Here is a 25,113-nt window from a genome sequence, read left to right on the forward strand (position 1 = left end):
TAATTAAACAAGAAGAAAGCAGCAGAAGCTGAATGTCTTTTTTAAAAACTGCTCATTCTCTTGGCTAGTGAGAGTATAACGATATGGCCTCATTTATATATTGTCACTAAAAATGAAAAGTGATAACAAACTATATGGAAAACAATTAGGCAATTCATGTACCAAAATCTTCACATATTTGTCCATATTTTGACTCACCAATTTTCTAGAAATTTATCCTGAAGAGGTAATGATAGAAAGGCATGAATTATATATCAAGATGTACATCAAAGTATTGCTAATAATAGTAAAACATTAGAATTCTACCCAGTTAATAGTACATTGGCTAAATAAATTATGTACATGAATAAAATGGACTACTATATGTTATTTAATAATACTGTAAAAAGAATATTTCATCATCCAGAAAATTCTGTATTTTATATTTCATGTTAAAAAGGGCAGATTACAAAATGACACTGAATTTATATATAAAGAAAATACTGGATTTATTAAGTGGAAATCATTTTTTATATCAGTATACATATTATGATTTTTTTTTCACCATATGCAGAACTGAAAATATTTTTTATATGAAAATGCATAGAAAAATATTATGGAAAGATAAAATTAAAATGTTAAAACTGGTTATTTTTGAGTAGTATCATTAGCCATGATTATCATATTTTTATTTTTAAAAATTTCTTCCATAAAAAAATTTCTCTAAAATAATAATATGTCAAAGAAATTTGCCAAAAAACATAGGAAGAAATAATCAAATGCATTTTGAATCAAAGGAATGCAAATTAACAGATAAAATTCCTCACAATTAGTAAGTAAATATTAAAAATAACGATAATATCTAATTTTATTAGGAGTGTATTGAAATGTGCTTTTAAAGTAGGCACAGACTCTTTAACACAGAAAATCTACTTTTAGGAATATATTAGAGGGAAATCATCAGATTCAAACAATTATGAATGCAGATGTATCATTTACACATTTGTAAAATATCTTGAAAAAATAGATATAATAATAATTTGCCCACTAATTAGGATTTGGTTTAAAAAAATGATACAACTAGAAAATAGACTATATTAAACAGCTAAAAGTAAAAACAAATATTATTTATTGACAGTGAAATATATTCAAGAGGTATATTGCCAAGAAGAGAAATGAAGTATACAATTTACATTAAGAATAATCTAATTTTAATTATTTATTCATGCATATGTCTGTATATAGAGGTATGCAGAAAAAATTTGGAAGAACTGACTCAAAAAGTTACAAATGTTCTGTGGGTGGCATAATTACAGATGACTTTTCTCCTTTTTATTGTTTTGTTTTAAAATTTTTATAATGTAAATATGTGTTACTCATGTAAGCATTAATTTTAAAATGGTTTAAGATTATACCTAGTTGGATGGGGGTACTAAGAATTCATCCAATCTTTTCTTAACAGTGGTTCAATCATGACAAAAACATAGGTCAATAAGACTTTAGACATGTTAGAACCTTGCTGCCTTTTTTGGGAGAATCATTGAACCAACGTATGGAATTTCAGAATTAATATCATTACTCACCTTATGGACAGTGACCATCTATCTTCCCAGAATAAGTAACAATATTTTACTTTTAAAGGTAAGTTTCATATGGGGGAAGATATAATTGACAACGCATTTTGGGATGTGATTTCTATTTATTTGTCAGTCAACATAATACAAGTTGCTAAACAAAGATAAAAGAAAAAAAAATGAGTTACTCACTCTTGTTGTGTAAGCAGCTTCTGGGTCATCTTCTAGAACACGTGAAAGTCCAAAATCAGAAACCTTACACACCAAATTACTGTTGATCAAGATGTTCCGAGCAGCAAGGTCTCGGTGAACATAGCCCATGTCTGAGAGATACTTCATGCCAGATGCTATCCCTCGAAGCATCCCTACCAGCTGGATAACCGTAAACTGGGCATCGTGTTTCTGAGAAGTATTTCAAATGTACAATTAAGGTGTGTTTCTATTTCCTAAGATATATCTTGATTAAAATTTCATATACTGAATTGTAGAGTATATACATTCTAGTTTTAAGTACACCAGCCAGGACTAAATAGATGCAAGAGTAAAACAAAATAGTATAGTAGCTACATTACTTTGTAGCAAGAAGTAGCTTAATATTCTTTAACTTCAGGTTCAAAACTAGAACTTTGCTGGTCTTTTGATGAGACAAACTCCTTCTCAGAAACTTTATGGTCACGAACAAAAAAATAAAATGGATCCTGTGGCTATTTTAGGTTTGTATTTATTGGTTTGATTGAATGTTTATTCTTTCTTCTTGTTTTCCTATATTTTATTAATTGCTTCAAATATGGTAGATTTTACATCTTTAATTATCATAATAGATAATTAGTTCAAAATTAGTCAAAAATATTTACTGAATATTTGTTTTTCTACCCAGCCCTGAGTTATAGGTCATAAAACTGAAAGCAATAGGAGATAAATTCAAATAGTCATGGATTTAGAAAAGTTTCTAATCTACTCAGATTAAAATAGAACTATACAGTTTATATGATAGATAGATAGATGATAGATGCATGTATACATACATAGATATATAAAAAATAAAATCTAATGTCTAGCAATATCTAAACAAACAATAATTTCAGAGGAAAATTTATTATAATTTTAAAAGAATATTTATTATAATATTTTGAATTACCTGACTTGCAAAATGTTTATTTTTGAAATATGTTTGTGAAAATAATTGTTACTGAAACCTTTATTCAGCTCATGAATATTAAAATAAATAATATAATTTCTTATTCATAGAAAAATTAGTATTTTCCTCCATGATTATGAATTATACTATATATCTTATCTATCTATCTATCTGTCTATCTATCTATCTATCTATCTATCTATCCCTGTCTATATAATGCTGAAAGCACCTTGAGGATAGGGTCTGTGTTTGTTTTTTTTATCCCTTGTTTGTAGTGACTGGTGATTGACAGTGTCTTTTTTTTTTTTGACAGTGTCTTGTACTCTGTAAATCTACTGAACTTCTTTGAATGTAACATTTGTTGATATTAGTAAAACATAAATTTTCTAAATGTAAACAACTGAAATTTATATGTAAATATATGTTATATATGTATATATGTATGTATGTATATATTATGATATATAAGTAATGCTATCTCTGGATTGAGAATACTTAGGCATTATAGTACATGCTTAGTTTGTGAGTGGACAGTACTATGTGAGAGATAGAAGGTCTTCTATCTAACAGTAGATGGAGGTTGCTTTAAATAAAGAAATGAATATTTCTGTCTCATATCAATGTTATTTATGTCTTACTTTAGAATCTTTAAATTTTTGTTTTAACCAATGTGAATCTTGTCTGAATAAAAAGGCTGAAGAAAATTGCACAAATTTGTTTTAAAAATATAAATGATTGACATTTGGATGTTACAAGATAAAAATGTAATTTTACAGTCTTCCTTTTGCTATTTAGTCCCAAAAAATTCAGTTTTCTTAAAACTTTGATTATCTAATTGCTTAGCATAATATTAGAGGTTATCTCTATCATTTTCAGCAATTTATTCCACATTTATATACGTGTGCAGATAAATAAAGATGAGGTGGAGATATGTGAATGTGTATGAAATCTTCTACTTACACGTAAGAAACTGTCCAAGGAACCATTCTCCATGTATTCTGTGACAATCATAACTGGTTTACCTAGGTATAGGTAAATAATAAATGTATAATCATCAGTAGAGTTCAACAAATATCATGCAATGAACATATATAATACATTATGATACACCTAATGCATTAAAAAATATGAATTTTTCTCTGCCCTCCAAATTTTGCCAAATTACGATTAAAAAGAAAACTAGCTTTCAATAGAAAATAAAACTAAAAAAAAAAAAAATCGAGAAAGATTGGTTTTCAGAAAAGGGCCTATGACCTATATGATATCTAAACTGGCGTTTTGGTATGGTTTTCCTTAAACACAAAATATGCCCTTTTCTTCACTCTAATTGCATTTTAGCTGAACTACAAAATCAAATATTTCTGTCTTCAAGCCCACGATAGAGTCAGGAATTCCACAATCATTTACACTCTCTACAGATATATGCAGAGCTATATGCTAGGTGTTTTCTCTTGTGCTGGTTAGTCAGAAGCAAGTAAATCAAAGTCCCTACCTTCATGGATCCTATATGTGAATTGGACAGAACAAGACTAATAATTATAATCTGTATTCAATTAACACATTAAAAATTATAAAATCCATGCTATGCTTAAAAGAAAAATAAAAATAAAATTGCTCTTGGTAGTAACTTGTAATAACCATTTTGGAAATATGGGTCTTAAACATCATTAAACATTTTAACAAGCATTTAAATGTATTTGTACAGTACTTAGTGTGTGCAAGGTGCTGGTTTAATTATTTTACATATACTAACATTAATTATCATCATTTCCACTTTTTACATGAAAAAAACTGAAATATATAGAGGGTAATTAACATCACACAGCTAATAAGTATAAAGCCAGCAGTTGCAACCTGAATATATTATGCTGTTACTTTTGGAAATGTACCCTGAGGGAAACATTTAAAATAGGAAAAAGCATTAGACACAAAGACACAAAGGTGCTAAGTATACTGATACATAGATCTACAAACAGAATAAATCTTCAACTATAGGTAATAACTGAGGCAATTGTTGGGTGTCAATTCTATGCATCATTCCAAATTGAAAGAATGACTCTGAAGACTATAGCACTTTCAGAAATTATTACAGTAAAATGTAACTCCAATTTCAAAGCCTACACATATTACCACAGCATAATTCACTTCCCTTATTGTTGCTATGATATTGTTTTAACTATAAATCTATCCTTTTACAAAAAGAAAAAAAAAACCTCCCTTCTCTTCCAAGTCTAGAAGACCTGCATTAAGTCTTGACTAAGCATGAAAAACCTTGAGCACATAATAGATTTTAAACAAACATCCATGTACACCTCACTGTAGAGCAAGCATGATTTTTTTCATGTGTTCCTTCTACATCATGGTTTGTGTGCCATTCTGATGCCAGAAAATAGCTTTCTTTCCTTGTTTTTCCTTTCATCGGTGAAAACTCTTAATTCATACTGGTTGTGAATTATGGCTTAGTACCGTGAAGATTATATTGATGCTTACTACGTTTAGTATGTGAATATATACTAAGCTGTATGTCTTATTTATTTAGGGGTGAGGAAATTATTTAAATTCTGTAAAATTTCTTAGATTTTCATATATGTAAAAATAAATTGACACAGCAATTTATTGTCAACCGAGACACTGATTTAGTTATATATTTTGGGTAATATATCAAACATTATACATGCCTTGGTGTAACACTGGTGTAAAGCTTTTTAAACTTAATGTTAATAAAATTTTTCACACGTTCAACAAATAATCTGATAATGTCTGAAAAGTCATTTTAGTCAAAACCTTGAGCCTCCAGACTTGCTTTTTCAAAATTTTAATTAAGCTTTGATTTAACAATATTCAGGAAAAAAGAGAAAATTCAACATTTCCTTGGAAACTTCTATTTCTCCTGAACTGGTAAATAAATACCTAAGAACTGACCCCAGAGAACTAATCTGAAATGAAATGAATGAATAATCAAATGAATGAAATCCTGCACATGCATGTTTTCCATACATCACTATAAGTGTCTATGTTTCTTCCTTAATATAATTCTTGGAAGAATAACATGCTCGCAAAACCCAACGCAGCCCTTGAATGTAGTTACAGATATATTGTTTCCCACAGTCAACTCTCAATTACAGTGGCCAGTTACCTTGTTTGTATACTACCCAGACCTTTGCTTATCACTCTTTTCCTTCTGGCTCTCAGCCTTATGACCATTTCATTTCTTGTTAGCATGTCTGGTAAAATGTTTGGCAAGGGAAATAAAAGTAGCTGAAAAATCAAACCAGTCAATTAAGCCAAAGCCCCATGACCATTCAGAAATCAGACCAGGCTGCATTTAGCTCTATAATTTAGGTATTTGTAAACCCATCAGTTAAGATGGGCAAGTCTGAAAATGTGCTTTGCATTAAGTTCAAAGATTCAGCAAACCCAAATGTACAGACAAAAAGTAAACAGAATCAAATATTCTACCTTGGAAAGCAGGATCTTCACTTACTTTTCCTTGTGATTTTGATTATGATAAACAGAGTTAAAGGAAAAGTGCAATAGTGGTGAGAACCAGTTATAATATGTATTAAATGTAGTTGGAAATTATTTATAAAATACCAGCTCATCTGAACATGATGCAATGTATTTCTATCAAAGTTTGCACATTCTTTCATGTGTATTTTGATTTAGAAATGACATTATCAGCTTCTTCAAGAACCTATATCATTCACTGCCCTCAGAGATCCTTAAATACATCTGAGTATATATATTAAAATCAATGAAATTATTGTTGTTTGGCTGAAATGAAACTCCACCAAAAATCAGCATAACAAAATGTGCAGTGGAATTTTGCTTTTGTTCTTAAATTGATTTATGAGTATAGATAAAATCATGATCTTTCATAATTAAAGGGTTAAAGGAAGCACATCAGTCTCTTACAATCAGTTCATTTCCCCAATGGCTCAGAGATATTTACTAATCATTTTGTTTGCTGACAGAACAAATGTGATTCAAAATGTCTAAGAATTCCAAGTTCAGCACTATCTATTTCACCGCCTTCTTAATCACATATTCTATTAAAAAAAAACAGCAGGATAATGTGATAAATATATAGCTATATATAGAAATTTTTATTGCAATTATCAAATAAATGTTGGTCTTAGATTAAAATAGTTTCATTCAAACATAAAATATATGTATCAATGATTTAAATGTTATAAACTATTGAAATGTAATTCATTTCCAAAAGAAATGCTATTAATTCCTACTAACAGTAATTGTGTCTTACATAGTCTGTCTGTTTTTAAGACTTACACACACTCCAACACGAGTGGGATTTATAAAATCAAAATCTTTGACCTTAGCAGCCAGTACTCATTACTAGTATCATGTAATCAAATCAGGGTGGAAGCAAAAAAGTATAAACAGGAGAAGGAAAATTGAAATTGAAGAAAATAGACAAAATATGCCTCACTATTCTCAGGAAAGAAGATTTGAATCACTATTGATTAGAAACTAGAAAATGTTTTGGTTATAGATTTCCATGTACTATAACTAACTGACTGATAGAAATATTGTAATGAACTGAATTAGAGTATTTTTCTGCAGGTTTCCCATTAAAACATATAAACATACAGGACAATCTTTTCCAAATTCCATTTTAATCAGGATGTAATTCATGTTAAGAATGATCCTTATTACATCCACTGGTCTATGAGTTAACCAGGGCAGGGACCAACTCTAGTTTGTCTGTAGTTCTAAATCCAGCTCCTAACAGAGTGCCAGTTAGAATAGATCATACCATGTCTATTATTTCAGGCTAGCTAAGGATAGTCTCTCTCTTCAAAATCAGGCTAAGAAGTACTTTCTCCAACTCTTCCTTAACCAGCCATACTCTATTAATCTTAACACATCGAATACTTTACATCAAGCTGACTTTAAAATTTTAAAATGTATTTATGCTTAATTTGAAATGAAATTAATACTTTTAAGGAAAGGACAGGAACAATATTTCTACTCTCCCTTGTATTGTCTATTAAAAAATATGACATGGACTTGAAACAAGTGCTGAAGAAAAGCTTTAGAGAGAGGCAAACAAGAAATAGAAATAATTTGGCATTGTCACTAAAGAATGACAACTTATTCCAGTAATATTTCCTTATCATATGTGCTGACAATGCAAACAAATGATTAAGCTTTTGGTGTGCAGTGGACACTCACACCAGTACAGAAGTGTTTTCACTGTTAGAAATCCTCTTAATGGTCTGCCCATGTCTTTCCTCAATAGTACAAGGTTACAGTTAAGTTGCATTATTATTATTTTTTAATTTGTAGAAAATAATCCATCCCTAAATAACAACAAAAAGCACATCAGTCTCATCCTATATAATTCCTTCTATTACACTAGGTGAAAAGTGACCAATGGAAAGTCTTCTTGGATGGAGTCTGAACATCTTTTGACTAATGGTGTGATGGCAGAAATATCAAACATTTGCTAAAAACAAGTTCCATCTTTTTGAACTTCAACTAAAATTGATAACACATGTTAGTACCAAGTTCTGAGCAGGACTGTGCCCCCAGCTTTCTGCTACTTTGAAGATCAGAGACTCTCTCACCTTCTCTTGTTTAAGATCATCAAGCTCAAAACCACACTATTAAAATTGTTTATGGCTTAATTCAAATAAATGAAAATATAATTATTGAATAAAGGGCTTTCTCTAACTTGAAAATGACACATTATAATAGACTTAGTGTTTCAAAGCACATAATTATAACAATATTAAAAAATTATCTTTGAGCCAAAAAGGAATTGTTTTCAAGAATTTTCTTCTGCACTCCCAGATTAACTGGTAAAATCTTCTCAAACTCAACCAGAAGTGGTAACTTAGATTGCATACTTCTGTTCCACCTAAGAACATATTCTTATGGAATCTTATTTGATCTTACAAGGACCTGGAAGTAGTAAAGTAGAACTGCTAATTCCATGTTACAAGTGAAGAGAGTCAGTATCTGGGAGTGGTTTGATTTGTCAGATGTCTCACAAACCAGTAGAGCTGAATCAGAATTTGAACTCTGACCTTCTGATTCTTAATCCAGATACCAATATGCTTTCTTTTCTTCTTTAAATACAATTTGTTCATTAAATTATAAGCTCTGTATCTCTAGGTGTGCATGTGTGTGTTTCTGAACTTTGCAGGTAGATTGTTTTAGCAGTCATATACTCTCAGGAAACAAAGAAAATGATAGGAGTGGATTAAATAATTTATTTGGTGACAAAATTGCCTTGTTTATATATTAAATACAACTTATTAACTTTATTCTAAGGCATTTCTATTTCCTCTCAGTTGTAACAGGGTGCCAGACTTCGAGCTTTTAAATATGCCACTAAAAGAGTTCAAAATCTAATTCTAGGTCTGCTACTCTATTATGCTTGCACTATGTGAGATGACTGGGATTTATATAGTCAGATTTGGCAGTCTCTTGCATGCTTATTTGACCAAGGAGATATATGAAATTTAGAACTTTCACTCTAAGAATAAGGCAGCTGTAATTCATATTAGAATGTTACAGACTCCTACTTGAATAAGACATTTAATGTATAATACCTGTGATTTTTAAAGGTCCTTTTTTTTCTTAATGCATTTTTTCCTGCATTTTGGTCTCAGGGGTTGTTTTATGGGTTTCTTTGCCAGGTGACCATAATTCATATTTGATTATTCCATTTAAATCTAAAGAAGATCTTCTTTATATATATCTATATCTTTATTATATATATCTTTATATCTAAAGAAGATCTTCCACAATAATTATGGTTTAATTTTGCTTATTATTCAGTAAATGAACTTATAGGAAACAGCTAGCAAAACCAAACAGTATAATAATAACTCATAACACTGGGAACAAAAAAAAATTGAGAATTTTGAAAATTGAGAGTTAAAAGAAGAATGGATACATAAGTACAAGTGAGTTTCCTCTCCCAATGGGCTCAAGATCTGAAGGACAACCACTTGGTGAGAATGATATGGAGGAAAATAAAAGGTTAAATGACTATTAAAAACCCAGTGAGACATGATTCTATAGTTCTAAGGATATTAAGTAGGATACTCTATAGATATGGTCTTGCCCTGAAGGAACAAATATTTCATACTTTTTCCCAATCCTTAGTATTTTTATTATTAAAATTTTTATTATTAAATATTAATAGTATTTTTATTATTCATTTTTTAAAATTAAAAAGACATTTTTCATCAGAAATTATTTTAGTGTTACAACAAACATAGCCTCATTTTTAGGAGTACAGAGGGAAAAATATGCTTCTAACAAGACTTAATATGGGCTTATAGTTTATGGTTAAGTTCTCCTACATTGTTAAATTCTTAACCACACTTATTATATTAAAAAATTCTAAAGGAAATCAAAGTATATTTCAATTATACCATGCTCTTGTGAGTAAGGAATTGCCTTTTTACTCATACAAAAATGATAATAGGTATTAGTGCCATTTGGAAAGTGCTCCACATAATGTTAAAGAAAAATATCATTGTGAAAAATATAATGTGCCATGTCTGTTGGTAACCACAGAATATGTAAATATGGTGCCAATGAATTATCCCCTAAAGGATGCCAAATTCCCTGCCATATGCTGTCTTTCACTCTAAGAAGTCTGTTACTGCCAATTTAGCTTATTCTTCATCTTGTGCCCCAAAATCTTGAGAAAAACAACATCCCAGAGCATTCTCAAGTGGTTTTCATTGGAACTGGAGCCAAAAATCACATATATGTCTCATGGGATCCCTTTTGAGCCTGGATGGAGAAATCATCATGGAAATAAGTTCAGATCTCTGTCGCAGGCTGTAAGCCAGAGCTTCCCCAGAGTAGTCAAGAATCCATCTGGGACTCTAGATGAGAATTATTTGAAATCCACAGAGAATGGAGAAAAGGGTTTGGGTCTAATATGATTCCAATCTTTACAGCTCAGAAGCACTCCCAAAACTCTCATAATTTCCCTAAAGCCAGGGGGGGAAATATTTGGAAGCTTAAATGAAACTAGTGAACAATAAAAGAAAAGGCAGCTAGCCGGGAGTTCCCAGCAATTTCTGTCAAAATTGAGTCATTGTTTTTTCCTTGCTACTCTACATAACAGAAAGTTCTACACAATTCACTTAACTGTAGTTTAATCAGCATGTATTACTATAGTCCAATATTTAGCTCCTAAATTTGTAAAGCTTTTTAAGGTCTAGAATAGCACTGTCAAAATAATACTAGTTAAATGTCTTTGGTCTCTTGTCAAAGAAATACATGTTAATCCTTAAACACTGAGGTTTTGGTTTTGGTTTTTGATTTTTTTTTTGTTTTATTTTGCTTTGTTTTTGGTTAGGACTAACACGTACTCATGAAAAAAAGACCAAAATTCTTAAATTATTGACTTTGGGTTTAAACAACCTCTGCTCAACATACACAAAATCAGTCTTATGACCTCACTTACTTTTAGTAACAACTCCCTCCAGTCGAATGATATTGGGATGGTCAAACTGTCCCATAATGCTTGCTTCTCCTAAGAAGTCTCTCCTCTGCTTTTCTGTGTAGCCCACTTTCAGGGTCTTGATGGCCACTGAAATCTCTTTTTTTGAAGGAAGTTTTAAGCGACCACTGCACACCTCTCCAAATTCACCTGTTAGAATGCAGAAGAACAAAACAAGAAAAGGTAAGAAATTATATTATAAAAAATCATCAGTGGGGAGCAACTGTTTTCTCTCAATAATTCCAATTCAATAATTGACCTGCAAGATGTACGCTTGTAGGCCTCCAGATTATTTTGGAAGATGGTGATAAGAAACCCCAGGACATCCACACCCTGGTGGAAAATGGACTTTGTGATAAGCCTCATGTATTTTGAAGTACTACACTATGAATAATGACATATGAAAGAATAAGAGGGAAGTCAAAAGTTATATCTATTAGATTTTTTCATTCCTTGTTTTCATAGCTGCCATTTCCTCAGGATAATCAACCAGCACCAGCACCAATATAATGGGTTAAACACTGGATTAAATTTCAGATGTTTATCAGTATTCTGTTTTTACCAGGGCCAATTTAGCTATAAATTCCAGCTCTCTGAAAATGGGAATAAAAGAATAAGCTATCAAGTCATTTTATGGAGTAGGGTGTGTTGTATTATTCACATACTAGTTGTAAAGTTCTCTGGGGCTCTGGCAAGAGAAAAATAATCTAACAGTATCGAATCGTATCTAAAGAATTACTGTAGAAATATTTTCTTAGATCCAATGTCTTCAATAAAAAAGTTGTCTTAAATGCACAATCAGAATTTGTTGAATATGGAGTGTTGCTGACTTTTACGTAGTCTAATTTAATTGATATAAAATTGCCTAGAACTAGTTTGGTCACTATCTTCACATACATTGTTATTGAGAAGATTCACCCATAACGCTTTCATTTGATTTTGAGCTCCTTGAGAGCAGAGACCCTTAACATTCATTTCTCTGTCTCCACTGCTGCCACAGTGATTGCCATAAAGTAGTGCCACGTACTGATTGTTCCTCATTCAAGGAAAAAATCCTAATATTGTGTGGATTATTAGATGGATTTTGTACAACATTTTAAAAAAATAGTTTTTAACAGCAAATGAAAGGTTTTTCTGAAAAGAAAAATTACATGATCAATTTTTAGGCTCTCTGTGGAATGGAAAAACATTTTTGGTCCAACCTTTTCACAGTGAGTTTTTGTACAGGGCCCATGCCCCATGGGTCAGCCAGAAAGAAGGTGTCAAGTAGTGAGATACTTCTCTATTTTTCATCCAAGTAAGTCCTTCAACCCGCAAAAGCAGCAGGTTGTCCTAATGATTTATCAACTGCATCCCTACAAATGACTTGCTTCTCTCCAGGAAGTTCTAAACTCCCTTAGACTTGACTCTCCCTTCCTCAGGAATCCAGTCTTGCCACTGTTTTCAAAACAATGACTTGTACTGTAACTTGTCAAAGTCACTTAATGTCCAAAAGCAGGTATTCATACATTTTTAAATAAATATTCATCAATTGGCAACAGTATTACAGACACTATGAAAAACACGGAGGTATAATGGTAAGAAAGGCAGATCTAATTTCTTCCCCTCAAGGAAGTAGAGATGATAGTAATATCTGCAGCTAGAGTGTTTTTTAGGATTATGGGGAGAATTAGGGGCAGAACTTGAGAACATTCAATGATCTTTTTTAAATCAAAGGAAGAATATGCCATTATAGATGTGTGAGCATTAGGAGAAGTTATGATGCAAAGTAAATCATTGCTAAAATTTGTAAACAAAACTGAGAGTTTCTTTCTTTACGCAGGGCTATCGGAACATTGCCCAAAACCCCAGTTCACTTTGTGTAAACATTAAGTTTGGGCAAACCATAAGGAGGCATCCATCATGAATTTTCATATTCTGAAAAAAAGTTCTGCCATTATCATGGATCAATAGGGTGTAATGGATTGTGTTTTAAATTTGGAAGTCATGACCATTTATTCTAAGTGACAAGTCACTTGTTAGTTTACAGGACAGACAGTACAGAACTGTGATATAGAGTGTGGATTCTGAAGCCGGATTCTCTAGGGTCTAATTCAGCCTCTGTCACTTATTATCTGTGTGATTTTGAGTGACTGTCTTAACCTCTCTGTGCCTGTGTCTCCTTATCTATAACATTGGGACACCAATTTTGTCTACTTCATAAAATTTTTGTGCAGTTAAAGGAATTAATGTACATAGAATGCACTTAGAAGAGAGCCAGACACATAGTAAGTGCCATCTAAGTGTTAGTCATTCTTTCTTCTCTGAGTTCAAAGCTACTTTAAGAAGGATAAATATCTATCTACTTCTTAAGAGTTAGATCAAGGTGAAGAATAAATACTAAAGTTCTTTTTAAAATGTCAAATTCTGTGTTAATGTAAAAAGAGATGGTTGTGATGATGATGGTGATAACAAGCTTAATGTCATATTGGACAAGTATTTGTAAAGGAAAGAATGTTGTGAAAGTACCTCACTAGGGAGATCAAGGGGAAGAGTTTGAATTTCAAGTGGCCCAATTAGTGTTTCTTCCTTTGTTCTCAGTGGGAGAGCTGGACATATGGACATGTTATCTACCTTCAAAATTCAGAAAATGGTGCTTCAGTAATGCTAGTATTTTTAAAAAAATCATAAAATTTAGAAATGTGATTATTTTATCTGATAAATACTAGAAATTGTCACAAATACATTATACTAGACATAGAAATGTTACATATTAATTCAATTCTCTTTATAATAACTGTTCTTAAAAGAACAGTGTTGGAAAAATTAACAAAGACTGGACAAATGCAATGCCTGATTTTTCCATCTAGCCAATTTTACATGGTTCAATTAACTTTGCACCTGTAAGAAACAAAATTTAGATCCTGTCATTTCTAAATAAAAGCACAGCTACAAGAAGTTCATTTGAGAAGATACTACTTGATTTTTTAAATAATTAAGTGCATCAGTGTTTATTTGCCCTTTGAAATAAAATATGCTTTATGAGAATGGGTACACTGTATTCTGATTTAAGGTACATAATGCACTATTGCTCAAAATAAAATTTCTTATGCTAATTTCATTTAAAACAGGAAATAATGCACTTGTGTTTAAGTGGAATGACCCTCTGCACTAGTCAAAGCCCATTCTCCTTCCACTGTTTTAATAAGAGAAGAATAATAAAAAGACACACTGAACAATGCTGTTGTGTCAGCTAAGCACTATACATGAATTATCTCGATTAATCTTCAAAAAAATCTTAGAAGGCACTATTGTGATCACTAGTGACTAGCATAAACTTTGAAGTTGAAAAGTACAAGGTTCAGATTTTGGCTTCCTAATTAATATCTATGTGACCATGGGCCATTCAAATTTTCAGCTTTTGTTTCCTCATCTGGTGAAATGGAGATAATAATACCTATTTAAAAGTCTAATAAAATTAAAATCATGTGACTGTCTAGCACAGAATAGGAATTAAATATTTTCTACCTTCAGGAAACCTTGAAATAAAGGTTGGATTGAGGAATAAAATTAGGAATTTTGGTCATTATGAATTCCTCACTAACAAAATTATGCTACTGTGAGAAAGTTAATTCATGCCTCAATTTTAATTTTGTAATTTGCAATATGGGTATAATTCTTCTGGTTATTCCATGTATAAATGAGAGTTTCTGTTATACCTATTTCTTTGTATAAAATTTTTGACAGAAAACTAAAGAGTTAGTCCACATATAGTCTTCCTGTATATTTAATTGACTGTGAAAGTTCTGTCATTGAATAAAAGATTCAGCCTTTTAACAATAGAAGATAGGTGCTAATCAATTTAGCATGATTACTAATTTTTTGTGGACAACATTATTTTTTTTAATTTTAAAAGGTATAGGAAGTGGGTAAGAGTATAAAAGAAGGCTGGTCATGAGTGGACTGTTATTGAAGCTGCTGTAGAAACGGTTACATGCAGGTTCATTATACTATTTTATAATTTCATCTATTTTTGTAGACGTTGAAAATTTTACAGAACAAAATGTTAGAAAATGATAGCCTTCAAAATCTTGATTTCATATTCTATCTTGGTAGTGACAAACCATTTAAAGGCTAATCAAGACAGACTAGAGGGCTTCCCTGGTGGCGCAGTGGTTGAGAATCTGCCTGCTAATGCAGGGGACACGGGTTCGAGCCCTGGTCTGGGAGGATCCCACGTGCCGTGGAGCAGCTGGGCCCGTGAGCCACAACTACTGAGCCTGCGCGTCTGGAGCCTGTGCTTCGCAACAAGAGAGGCCACGATAGTGAGAGGCCCGCGCACCGCGATGAGGAGTGGCCCCCGCTTGCCGCAACTGGAGAAAGCCCTCGCACAGAAACGAAGACCCAACACAACCAAAAATAAATTAATTAATTAATTTTAAGAAAAAGAAAAAAAAAAAAGACAGACTAGAATTGGGAGTATATTTTATAAAGAAATCTTCCAGGGGAAGCATAACCAACCTTGAAGATATATATATTTGCAAACAAAATAGGCACAGTTTTATAGCCCTTAAGGTGGCAAATGAGACTATTGGCTGCAAAACTCTGAAAATGCGGCGTATGTCTAATTTTTTACAAATATGTTTGAAGAAAGAAAGTAAAAAGAGGAGCTGTTTTAATCTTTAATGAGCGTCAAGGATTATTAAGTGATTCAGTAGAAATAGCCTTTCCCTTTATCTCATTGATCAGATACCATTTTTAATGAGTATGCTTTGTCTCACACTACTATGTTCTAGACACCTGGCTTTGTCAATAACATCTGTGTATATAAGCTTTTATTAATGCAGAAGGCCCTAAATTTCAAGGTCGCAGTATGTCTGACCTTCTGGACATTGGCTGACCTTCTCTCATCACATTCCCAGTTGAGTGTGCAAAGTCTTTTGCTGCATATGCTACTGCAACTTCCATGCTGGAGAACAGTGCACTCTTGTGGGGCAGCATTAAAACCAGCATGACAAAACCCCTCTGCACCATGGAGCAGTTGACAAAGCAGAACTACATAAATGAAAGAGTAATCAGTATATATCTGGATTAATTTAGGCTGAATTAACATAGATGTACAGTGAACGTGTATATTCTTTAGTCTTAGACTGTGAAAAAGGAAGTATTTATTCTAGTTTCCTTTTATGAATTGCTAGTTTCATATTTTCATATTACCTGCACATGGAAATTTTAGAACATAACATTAAGAAAATTAGAAGAGAAGATTTACGAAACTATCATTTTATTTAGATAATATATGAATTACTCAGATTATCCTGCTTGAATAGTAAATACTACTTGAGTTATAAATAATTCTTTAGTGCATAGAAAAAGAAACAGAAAATTATATGCACATTTGTGTAAAAAAGCATCAGTCATATATAGAGTACTTGTAGAAAATGTGATCTGATACGGTATGCATAATTCAAAAAGTTCATTTTTCAGTCTTTCACTCTATTTCCCACATAGACATAACTAGCTTGTGTTTGTTTTTAGAGCAATATTGAAGAATGAGATGACTGTGTACAATTATTGTACAATATTGTTTATTTTTACTTTTGAGTAGTAGTTTTATTCAAATGCACACTGCATATTCTGTGAATACCATATGTTTATGTGTAATTGTATAAAATACTGTTATTTTATAAATATCTATAATTTTTTGGAAATACTCAACTGCTATTAATAATATCTATAATTTTTTGGAAATATGCAACTGCGACACCTATTAACACTCCATAGGTGTTTGTTAATGAATTTGTGATTGAGCAAATTAATAATTAGAACAAAAGTATGTCTATACGAAAACAAGCTTTAACACAAATACTTTAAAACTATATACCATTACAAGCAAGTATTAAAATGGAGCACTTCACATTATTTAAACTATCCTCTCAATATAGTTGTGATGGAATTTGTATAAAATATGTCATTTTTTATTTTATTTTGTGTTGTCTTTGTTTTTTAATTCCAAAGAAGATTCTAGAATTACTTTTTTTCTACAAATCAAAATTTTCACTTAGTGGGCTCATTTAAAGTAAGACACACTTTTATCCTGTTATCCCCATTTAGCCAGATAGACTTTGTGACACATGATCAGCGTAGCCATGGAGAGACTGAGCTGCTGCGGCTGCCTCCTCTGAAATTCAATGAATAGAAAGCTGGCCGTGGTCTCTGAGTCTGTAGGTCTGGCACCTTTGAAATCATTACATTCCATTAAATACTCCTTCATTTATTTACTGCCTGCCTTTCATCATGAAATCAGAAAATGTCCCTTTTCATAGCAATATACTTTGGCCTGAGAACCTGAGCAGTCAATTTCAGGCAGCATTCTTATGCATAGCTGTAGATTTGTAATTAACATACTAGGTTGACAGTGGGATTACTGCAGTGGTTACCTGCTCCAACAACTTTGTCAATGGATATGTTGGTGGCATCCAATTCCTTAGCAAACTCATGAACTGCTTGGGTAGGGTCTTCGTAAGTGTGCGGGTCAACGTAAGTCCTGAGACCTGGAAGTTTTACTGTTTAAGGAAAGGAAGAAAGGCATTTAGGAAGAAAGGCATTTATAAAACCTTTACTGTGAGAATTTATGATAACATTATTGGTTTAAAAAAAAATCCCCATGACATTAAACCATAATGAAACAGAAAGAGGTACCACAGGGAACTTTCTCTGTAAAAACACTAGAAGGAAAATGGACATTCAAGGAGGGGGTTCTTGAGGAGAGAAAAATGGTTCAGAATTGAGTAGGCCTAGTAATTACTACCAGTAGCAGCAGTGAGTGAATGCCATCACACTATCACACATTTGTGACTCTGTAAACAGTTCAGTAACCAAATATCTATTACAGTGCCACATGTGACAATAAAGGAAAGCTTGTGACATACTTTCATAAGGAGGAATAGCTGATGTAATTAGAGGATATAAAACAGCATGTCTTTCATCTGACACTATTCTGCTTTTATTAACAGTCACAATCAAAATTCCCCACTGCAATTATAGATTTACGTTAAGCTGTGAGTTTACGTATACATAATATGGGTATTATATGTATATACTAGTATAGTTTCAATTAACTGAAATCTTATTATGTAGCTTTTCAACATAGTTAAAAGCAATATAAGTGTTCTCTATAAGTTTAATAATTGTGGTAAGGAGCTAAATTCCAAACATAAATCATATTTATAACTTATTAAATATAAACTTTCTTCATAGTATATTTATTTATTGAATTTTTCTGAAGGTGAAAAATTTTCATGATGTTCTACAATTAAAATAGCACAGACAAAAGATACAGGAGAATCATTTTGGATTTGATATAATATTAATAAAATTCCTATCATTTGGAAATATAATTCATATTTGAAACAATTTGGAATGTTCAAGAAACTAACTTTCTCTGAAAGAAAACTAAATTTTTAAAAAGGAAACCTAAAATCTATTAAAGTACATAAACATGCTCTAACATTAAAGGACACTGTAATTTAACTGCCACAGTATATATACTAATAATATTGATTTTGATTTTAATTTTCATAACGGTGAATAATATTAGTAAAATTATTTTAGCAAGGGAAATGGATTCTTTCTTTTTTTTCTGTCACTTTTTCCCAGCTTTATTGAAATATAATTGACATAACATTGTGTAGGTTTAAAGGGTACAATGTGATCGTTTGATACACATATATATTGTGAAATATTTACCACAATAATATTAAAACATTCCTCATCTCATAATTACCTTTGTTGTTGTTGTTGTTAGCATGAGAATGTTAAAACTCTACTCTCATAGCAACTTCCTAGTGTACAATACAATAATGTTAACTAGAGTCATCATGCAGCATCTTAGATCCCCAGAATTTGTTCATCTTCTAACTGAAAGCTTGTACTGTTTGACCAACATCTCCCCATATTCCCCATCCCTCAGCCCCTGGCAACCACCGTACTACTTTCTGTTTCTATGAGTTTGATATTTTTAGATTCCACATGTGAGTTCATAAAGCATTTGTCTTTCTCTCTCTGGCTTATTTCATTTAGCAAAATGCCTTCAAGGTCCATCCATGTTGTCACAAATGGCAGGATTTCTTTCTTTTATATGGATAAATAATATTCCATTCTATAAATATACCTCATTTTCTTTATCCATTCATCTGTCAATGGACACTTAGGTTATTTCCATGTCTTGACTGTTGTGAAGAATGCTATAGTAAACATGGAGGTGCAGATACACCTTTGAGACAGTGATTTCATTTCCTTTCAATATATACCCATCAGTGGGATTGCTGAATCATGTTGTAGTTGTATTTTTAATTTTTTGAGAACCCTCTATACTTTTCCAATATTGGTGATACCAATTTACATTCCCACCAACAGTGCACCAGATTTCCTTTTCTACACATCCTTGTCAGCATTTGTTATCTTTTGTCTTTTTGAGAATAGTCATGCTAACAGATGTGAGACAGTATCTCATTGTGATTTTGATTTGCATATCCCTGATCGTTAGTGATATAGAGCTCCTTTTTATGTACTTGTTAGCCATTTGTAAGTGTTCTTTGGAAAAAATGTCTATTCATGTCTTTTGCCCATTTTCTAATTGGATTGCTTGGGTTTTTGCTGTTGAACTCCTTATGTATTTTGGGTATTAACTCCTTGTCAGTATATGGTTTGCAAATATTTTTACCATTCCATAGGTTCCCTTTTCTTTTCCTTAATTGTTTCTTCTGCTGTGCAGAAGATTTTTAGTTTAATGTAGTAATGCTTGTTGATTTTTGCATTTGTTGCTGGTGTTTTGGGGTTCATATCCAAAAATATCATTGCTAAGACCTTTGTCAATGAGCTTTTTCTCTATTTTTGTTCTAAAAGTTTTATAAGTTCAGGTCTTATGTTGAAGTCCTTAATTCATTTTGAGTTACATTTTGTGAGTGATGTAAGATGATGGTATAGTTTCATTCTTTTGCAAATGAATATCCAGTTCTCCCAACATCATTTAGTGAAGAAACTATCATTTCCCTATTGAGTATTCTTGGCTCCCTAGTTGACCATATGCATGAGTTTATTTCTGGGCTCTCAATCCTGCTCCATTGGTCTATGTGTCTGTTTTATGCCAGTACCATACTGTGTTTATTACTATAACTTTGTGATATAATTTGAAATCTGGAAGTGTGATACCTCCAGCTTTCTAAGATTGCTTTGGCTATTTGAGGTCTTTGTAATTCCATATGAAATTCGGGATAGTTCCTTCTATTTCTCTGAAAAATGCCATTGGAATTTTGATAGAGATTGCACTGGATCTATAGATGGTTTAGGTACTGGGGCCATTTTGACAATATTAACTCTTTAGATCCATGAGCATGGGCTATCTTGCAGTTTATTTGTGTCATCTTCAATTTCTTTTTTTTTTTAACATCTTTATTGGAGTATAATTGCTTTACAAGGGTGTGTTAGTTTTTGCTTTATAACAAAGTGAATCAGCTATACATATACATATATCACCATATCTCCTCCCTCTTGTGTCTCTCTCCCACCCTCCCTATCCCACCACTCTAGGTGGTCACAAAGCACCAAGCTGATCTCCCTGTGCTATGCAGCTGCTTTCCACTAGCTATCTATTTTACGTTTGGTAGTGTATATATGTCCATGGCACTCTCTCACTTTGTCCCAGCTTACCCTTCCCCCTCCCCATATCCTCAAGTCCATTCTCTAGTAGGTCTGTGTCTTTATTCCCATCTTGCCTCTAGGTTCTTCATGACGTTTTTTCTTTTTTCTTGGATTCCATATATATGTGTTAGCATACGGTATTTGTTTTTCTCTTCCTGACTTCACTCTGTATGACAGACTCTAGGTCCATCCACATCACTACAAATAACTCAATTTCGTTTCTTTTATGGCTGAGTAATATCCCATTGTATATATGTGCCACATCTTCTTTATCCATTCATCTGTTGATGGACACTTAGGTTGCTTCCATGTCCCGGCTATTGTAAATAGAGCTGCAATGAACATTGTGGTACATGACTCTTTTTGAATTATGGTTTTCTCAGGGTATATGCCCAGTAGTGGGATTGCAGGGTCATATGGTAGTCCTATTTTTAGTTTTTTAAGGAACCTCCATACTGTTCTCCATAGTGGCTGTATCAATTTACATTCCCACCAACAGTGCAAGAGGGTTCCCTTTTCTCTACACCTTCTCCATCATTTATTGTTTGTAGATTTTTTGATGATGGCCATTCTGAGTGGTGTGTGGTGATACCTCATTGTAGTTTTGATTTGCATTTCTCTAATGATTAGCGATGTTGAGCATCCTTTCATGTGTTTGTTGGCAATCTGTATATCTTCTTTGGAGAAATGTCTATTTAGGTCTTCTGCCCATTTTTGGATTGGGTTCTTTGTTTTTTTTGATATTGAGCTGCGTGAGCTGTTTGTATATTTTGGAGAGTAATCCTCTGTCAGTTGCTTCATTTGCAAATATTTTCTCCCATTCTGAGGGTTGTCTTTTCGTCTTGTTTATGGTTTCCTTTGCTGTACAAAAGCTTTTAAGTTTCATTAGGCCCCATTTGTTTATTTTTGTTTTTATTTCCATTTCTCTAGGAGGTGAGTAAAAAAGAATCTTGCTGTGATTTATGTCATAGAGTGTTCTGCCTATGTTTTCCTCTAGGAGTTTTATAGTGTCTGGCCTTCCATTTAGGTCTTTAATCCATTTTGAGTTTATTTTTGTGTATGGTATTAGGGAGTGTTCTAATTTCATTCATTTACATGTAGCTGTCCAGTTTTCCCAGCACCACTTATTGAAGAGGCTGTCTTTTCTCCATTGTATATTCTTGCCTCCTTTATCAAAAATAAGGTGACCATATGTGTGTGGGTTTATCTCTGGGCTTTCTATCCTGTTCCATTGATCTACATTTCTGTTTTTGTGCCGGTACCATACTGTCTTGATTACTGTAACTTTGTAGTATAGTCTGAAGTCAGGGAGCCTGATTCCTCCAGCTCCGTTTTTCTTTCTCAAGATTGCTTTGGCTATTTGGGGTCTTTTGTGTTTCCATACAACCTGTGAACTTTTTTGTTCTAGTTCTGTGAAAAATGCCGTTGGTAGTTTGATAGGGATTGCACTGAATTTGTAGATTGCTTTCGGTAGTAGAGTCATTTTCAGAACGTTGATTCCTCCGATCCAAGAACATGGTATATCTCTGTACATCTGTTTGTATCATCTTTAATTTCTTTCATCAGTGTCTTATAGTTTTCTTCATACAGGTCTTTTGTCTCCTTAGGTAAGTTCATTCCTAGGTATTTTATCCTTTTTGTTGCAATGGCAAATGGGAGTGTTTCCATAATTTCTCTTTCAGATTTTTCATCATTAGTGTATAGGAATGCAAGAGATTTCTGTGAATTAATTTTGTATCCTGCTACTTTACCAAATTCATTGATTAGCTTAGTAGTTTTCTGGTAGCATCTTTAGGATTCTCTATGTATAGTATCATGTCATCTGCAAACAGTGACAGTATTACTTCTTCTATTCCGATTTGGATTCCTTTCATTTCTTTTTCTTCTCTGATTGCTGTGGTTAAAACTTTCAAAACTATGTTGAATAATAGTGGTGAAAGTGGACGATCTTGTCTTGTTCCTGATCTTAGAGGAAATGGTTTCAGTTTTTCACCATTGAGAACAATGTTGGCTGTGGGTTTGTCATATATAGCCTTTATTATGTTGAGGTAAGTTCCCTCTATGCCTACTTTCTGGAGGGTTTTTATCATAAATGGGTGTTGAAATTTGTCAAAAGCTTTTTCTGCATCTATTGAGATGATCATATGGTTTTTCTCCTTCAGTTTGTTCATATAGTTTATCACATTGATTGATTTGCATATATTGAAGAATCCTTGCATTCCTAGGATAAACCCCACTTGATCATGGTGTATGATCCTTTTAATGTGCTGTTGGATTCTGTTTGCTAGTACTTTGTTGAGGATTTTTGCATCTATGTTCATCAGTGATATTGGCCTGTAGTTTTCTTTCTTTGTGACATCTTTGTCTGGTTTTGGTATAAGGGTGATAGTGGCCTCGTAGAATGAGTTTGGGAGTGTTCCTCCCTCTGCTATATTTTGGAAGAGTTTGAGGAGGATAGGTGTTAGCTCTTCTCTAAATGTTGGACAGAATTTGCCTGTGAATCCATCTGTTCCTGGGCTTTTGTTTGTTGGAAGATTTTTAATCACACTTTCAATTTCAGTGCTTGTGATTGGTCTTTTTATATTTTCTATTTCTTCCTGGTTCAGTCTCAGAAGGTTGTACTTTTCTATGAATTTGTCCATTTCTTCCAGGTTGTCCATTTTATTGGCATGCAGTTGCTTGTAGTAATCTCTCATGATTCTTTGTAGTTCTGCAGTGTCAGTTGTTACTTCTTTTTCATTTCTAATTCTGTCGATTTGAGTTTTCTTTCATTTTTTCTGGATGAGTCTAGCTAGTAGTTTATCAATTTTGTTTATCTTCTCAAAGAACCAGATTTTAGTTTTATTGATCTTTGTTATTGTTTCCTTCATTTCATTTTCATTGATTTCTGATCTGATCTTTATGATTTCTTTCCTTCTGCTAAGTTTGGGGTTTTCTTGTTCTTCTTTCTCTAATTGCTTTCAGTGTAAAGTTAGGTTGCTTATTTGAAATTTTTATTGTTTCTTGAAGCAGGATTGCATTGCTATAAACTTTCTTCTTAGAACTGTTTTTGCTGCATCGCATAGGTTTTGGGTCGTCTTTTCATTGTCATTTATTTCTAGGTATTTTTAAATTTTCTCTTTGATTTCTGCAGTGATCTCTTGGTTGATTAGTAGTGTATTGTTTAGCCTCCATGTGTTTGTATTTTTTACAGATTTTTTCCTGTATTTGATATCTAGTCTCATTGTGTTGCAGTTGGAAAAGATACTTGATATGATTTCAACTTTCTTAAATTCACCAAGGCTTGATTTGTGACCCAAGATATGATTTATCCTGGAGAATGTTCCATGCGCACTTGAGAAGAAAGTGTATCCTGTTGTTTTTGGATGAAATGTCCTATAAGTATCAATTAAGTCCATCTTGTTTAATGTATCATTTAAAGCTTGTGTTTCCTTATTCATTTTTATTTTGGATTATCTCTCTATTGGTGAAAGTGGGGTGTTAACGTCCCCTACTATGAATGCGTTACTGTTGATTTCCCCTTTTATGGCTGCTAGCATTTGGCTTATGTATTGAGGTGCTCCTATGTTGGTTCATAAATATTTACAATTGTTATATCTTCTTCTTGGATTGATCCCTTGATCATTATGTAGTGTCCTTCTTTGTCTCTTGCAATAGTTTTTATTTTAAAGTCTATTTTGTGTAATCTGAGAATTGCTATTCCAGCTTTCTTTTGATTTCCATTTGCAAGGAGTATCTTTTTCCATTCCCTCACTTTCGGTCTGTATGTGTCCCTAGGTCTGAATTGGGTCTCTTGTAGACAGCATATGTACGGATCTTCTTTTTGTATCCTTTCAGCCAGTCTATGTCTTTTGGTTGGAGCATTTAATCCGTTTACATTTAAGGTAGATATCGATATGTATGTTCCTATTACCATTTTCTTAATTGTTTTGGGTTTGTTATTGCAGGTCTTTTCCTTCTCTTGTGTTTCCTGCCTAGAGAAGTTCCTTTAGCATTTGTTGTAAAGCTGGTTTGGTAGTGTTGAATTCTCCTAGCTTTTGCTTGTCTGTGAAGGTTTTAATTTCTCTGTCAAATCTGAATGAGATCCTTGCTGGGTAGAGTAATCTTGGTTTAGGTTTTTCCCTTTCATCATGTTAAATATGTCCTGCCACTCCCTTCTGGCTTGCAGAGTTTCTGCTGAAAGATCAGCTATTAACCTTATGGGGATTCCCTTGTATGTTATTTGTTGCTTTTAATATTTTTTC

At 32.6% G+C, this 25,113-nt stretch overlaps 1 protein-coding gene across 1 annotated transcript in view; it reads right to left on the bottom strand.

Annotated features, from left to right (window-relative positions):
• EPHA3 (EPH receptor A3) overlaps positions 1-25,113 on the bottom strand; it is a 361,303-nt gene that overhangs the window by 39,568 nt on the left and 296,622 nt on the right. The window contains exons 10-13 of the mRNA XM_036851795.1: positions 17,608-17,733; positions 11,153-11,338; positions 3,652-3,713; positions 1,746-1,955 (exon numbers count right to left, since the gene is read on the bottom strand). Of these exons, the coding sequence (XP_036707690.1) occupies positions 1,746-1,955; positions 3,652-3,713; positions 11,153-11,338; positions 17,608-17,733 (584 nt within the window). The remainder of the gene's footprint in view (positions 1-1,745; positions 1,956-3,651; positions 3,714-11,152; positions 11,339-17,607; positions 17,734-25,113) is intronic.

The sequence above is a fragment of the Balaenoptera musculus genome, chromosome 4 (assembly GCF_009873245.2).
Source record: "Balaenoptera musculus isolate JJ_BM4_2016_0621 chromosome 4, mBalMus1.pri.v3, whole genome shotgun sequence".
Classification (NCBI taxonomy): Eukaryota; Metazoa; Chordata; class Mammalia; order Artiodactyla; family Balaenopteridae; genus Balaenoptera; species Balaenoptera musculus.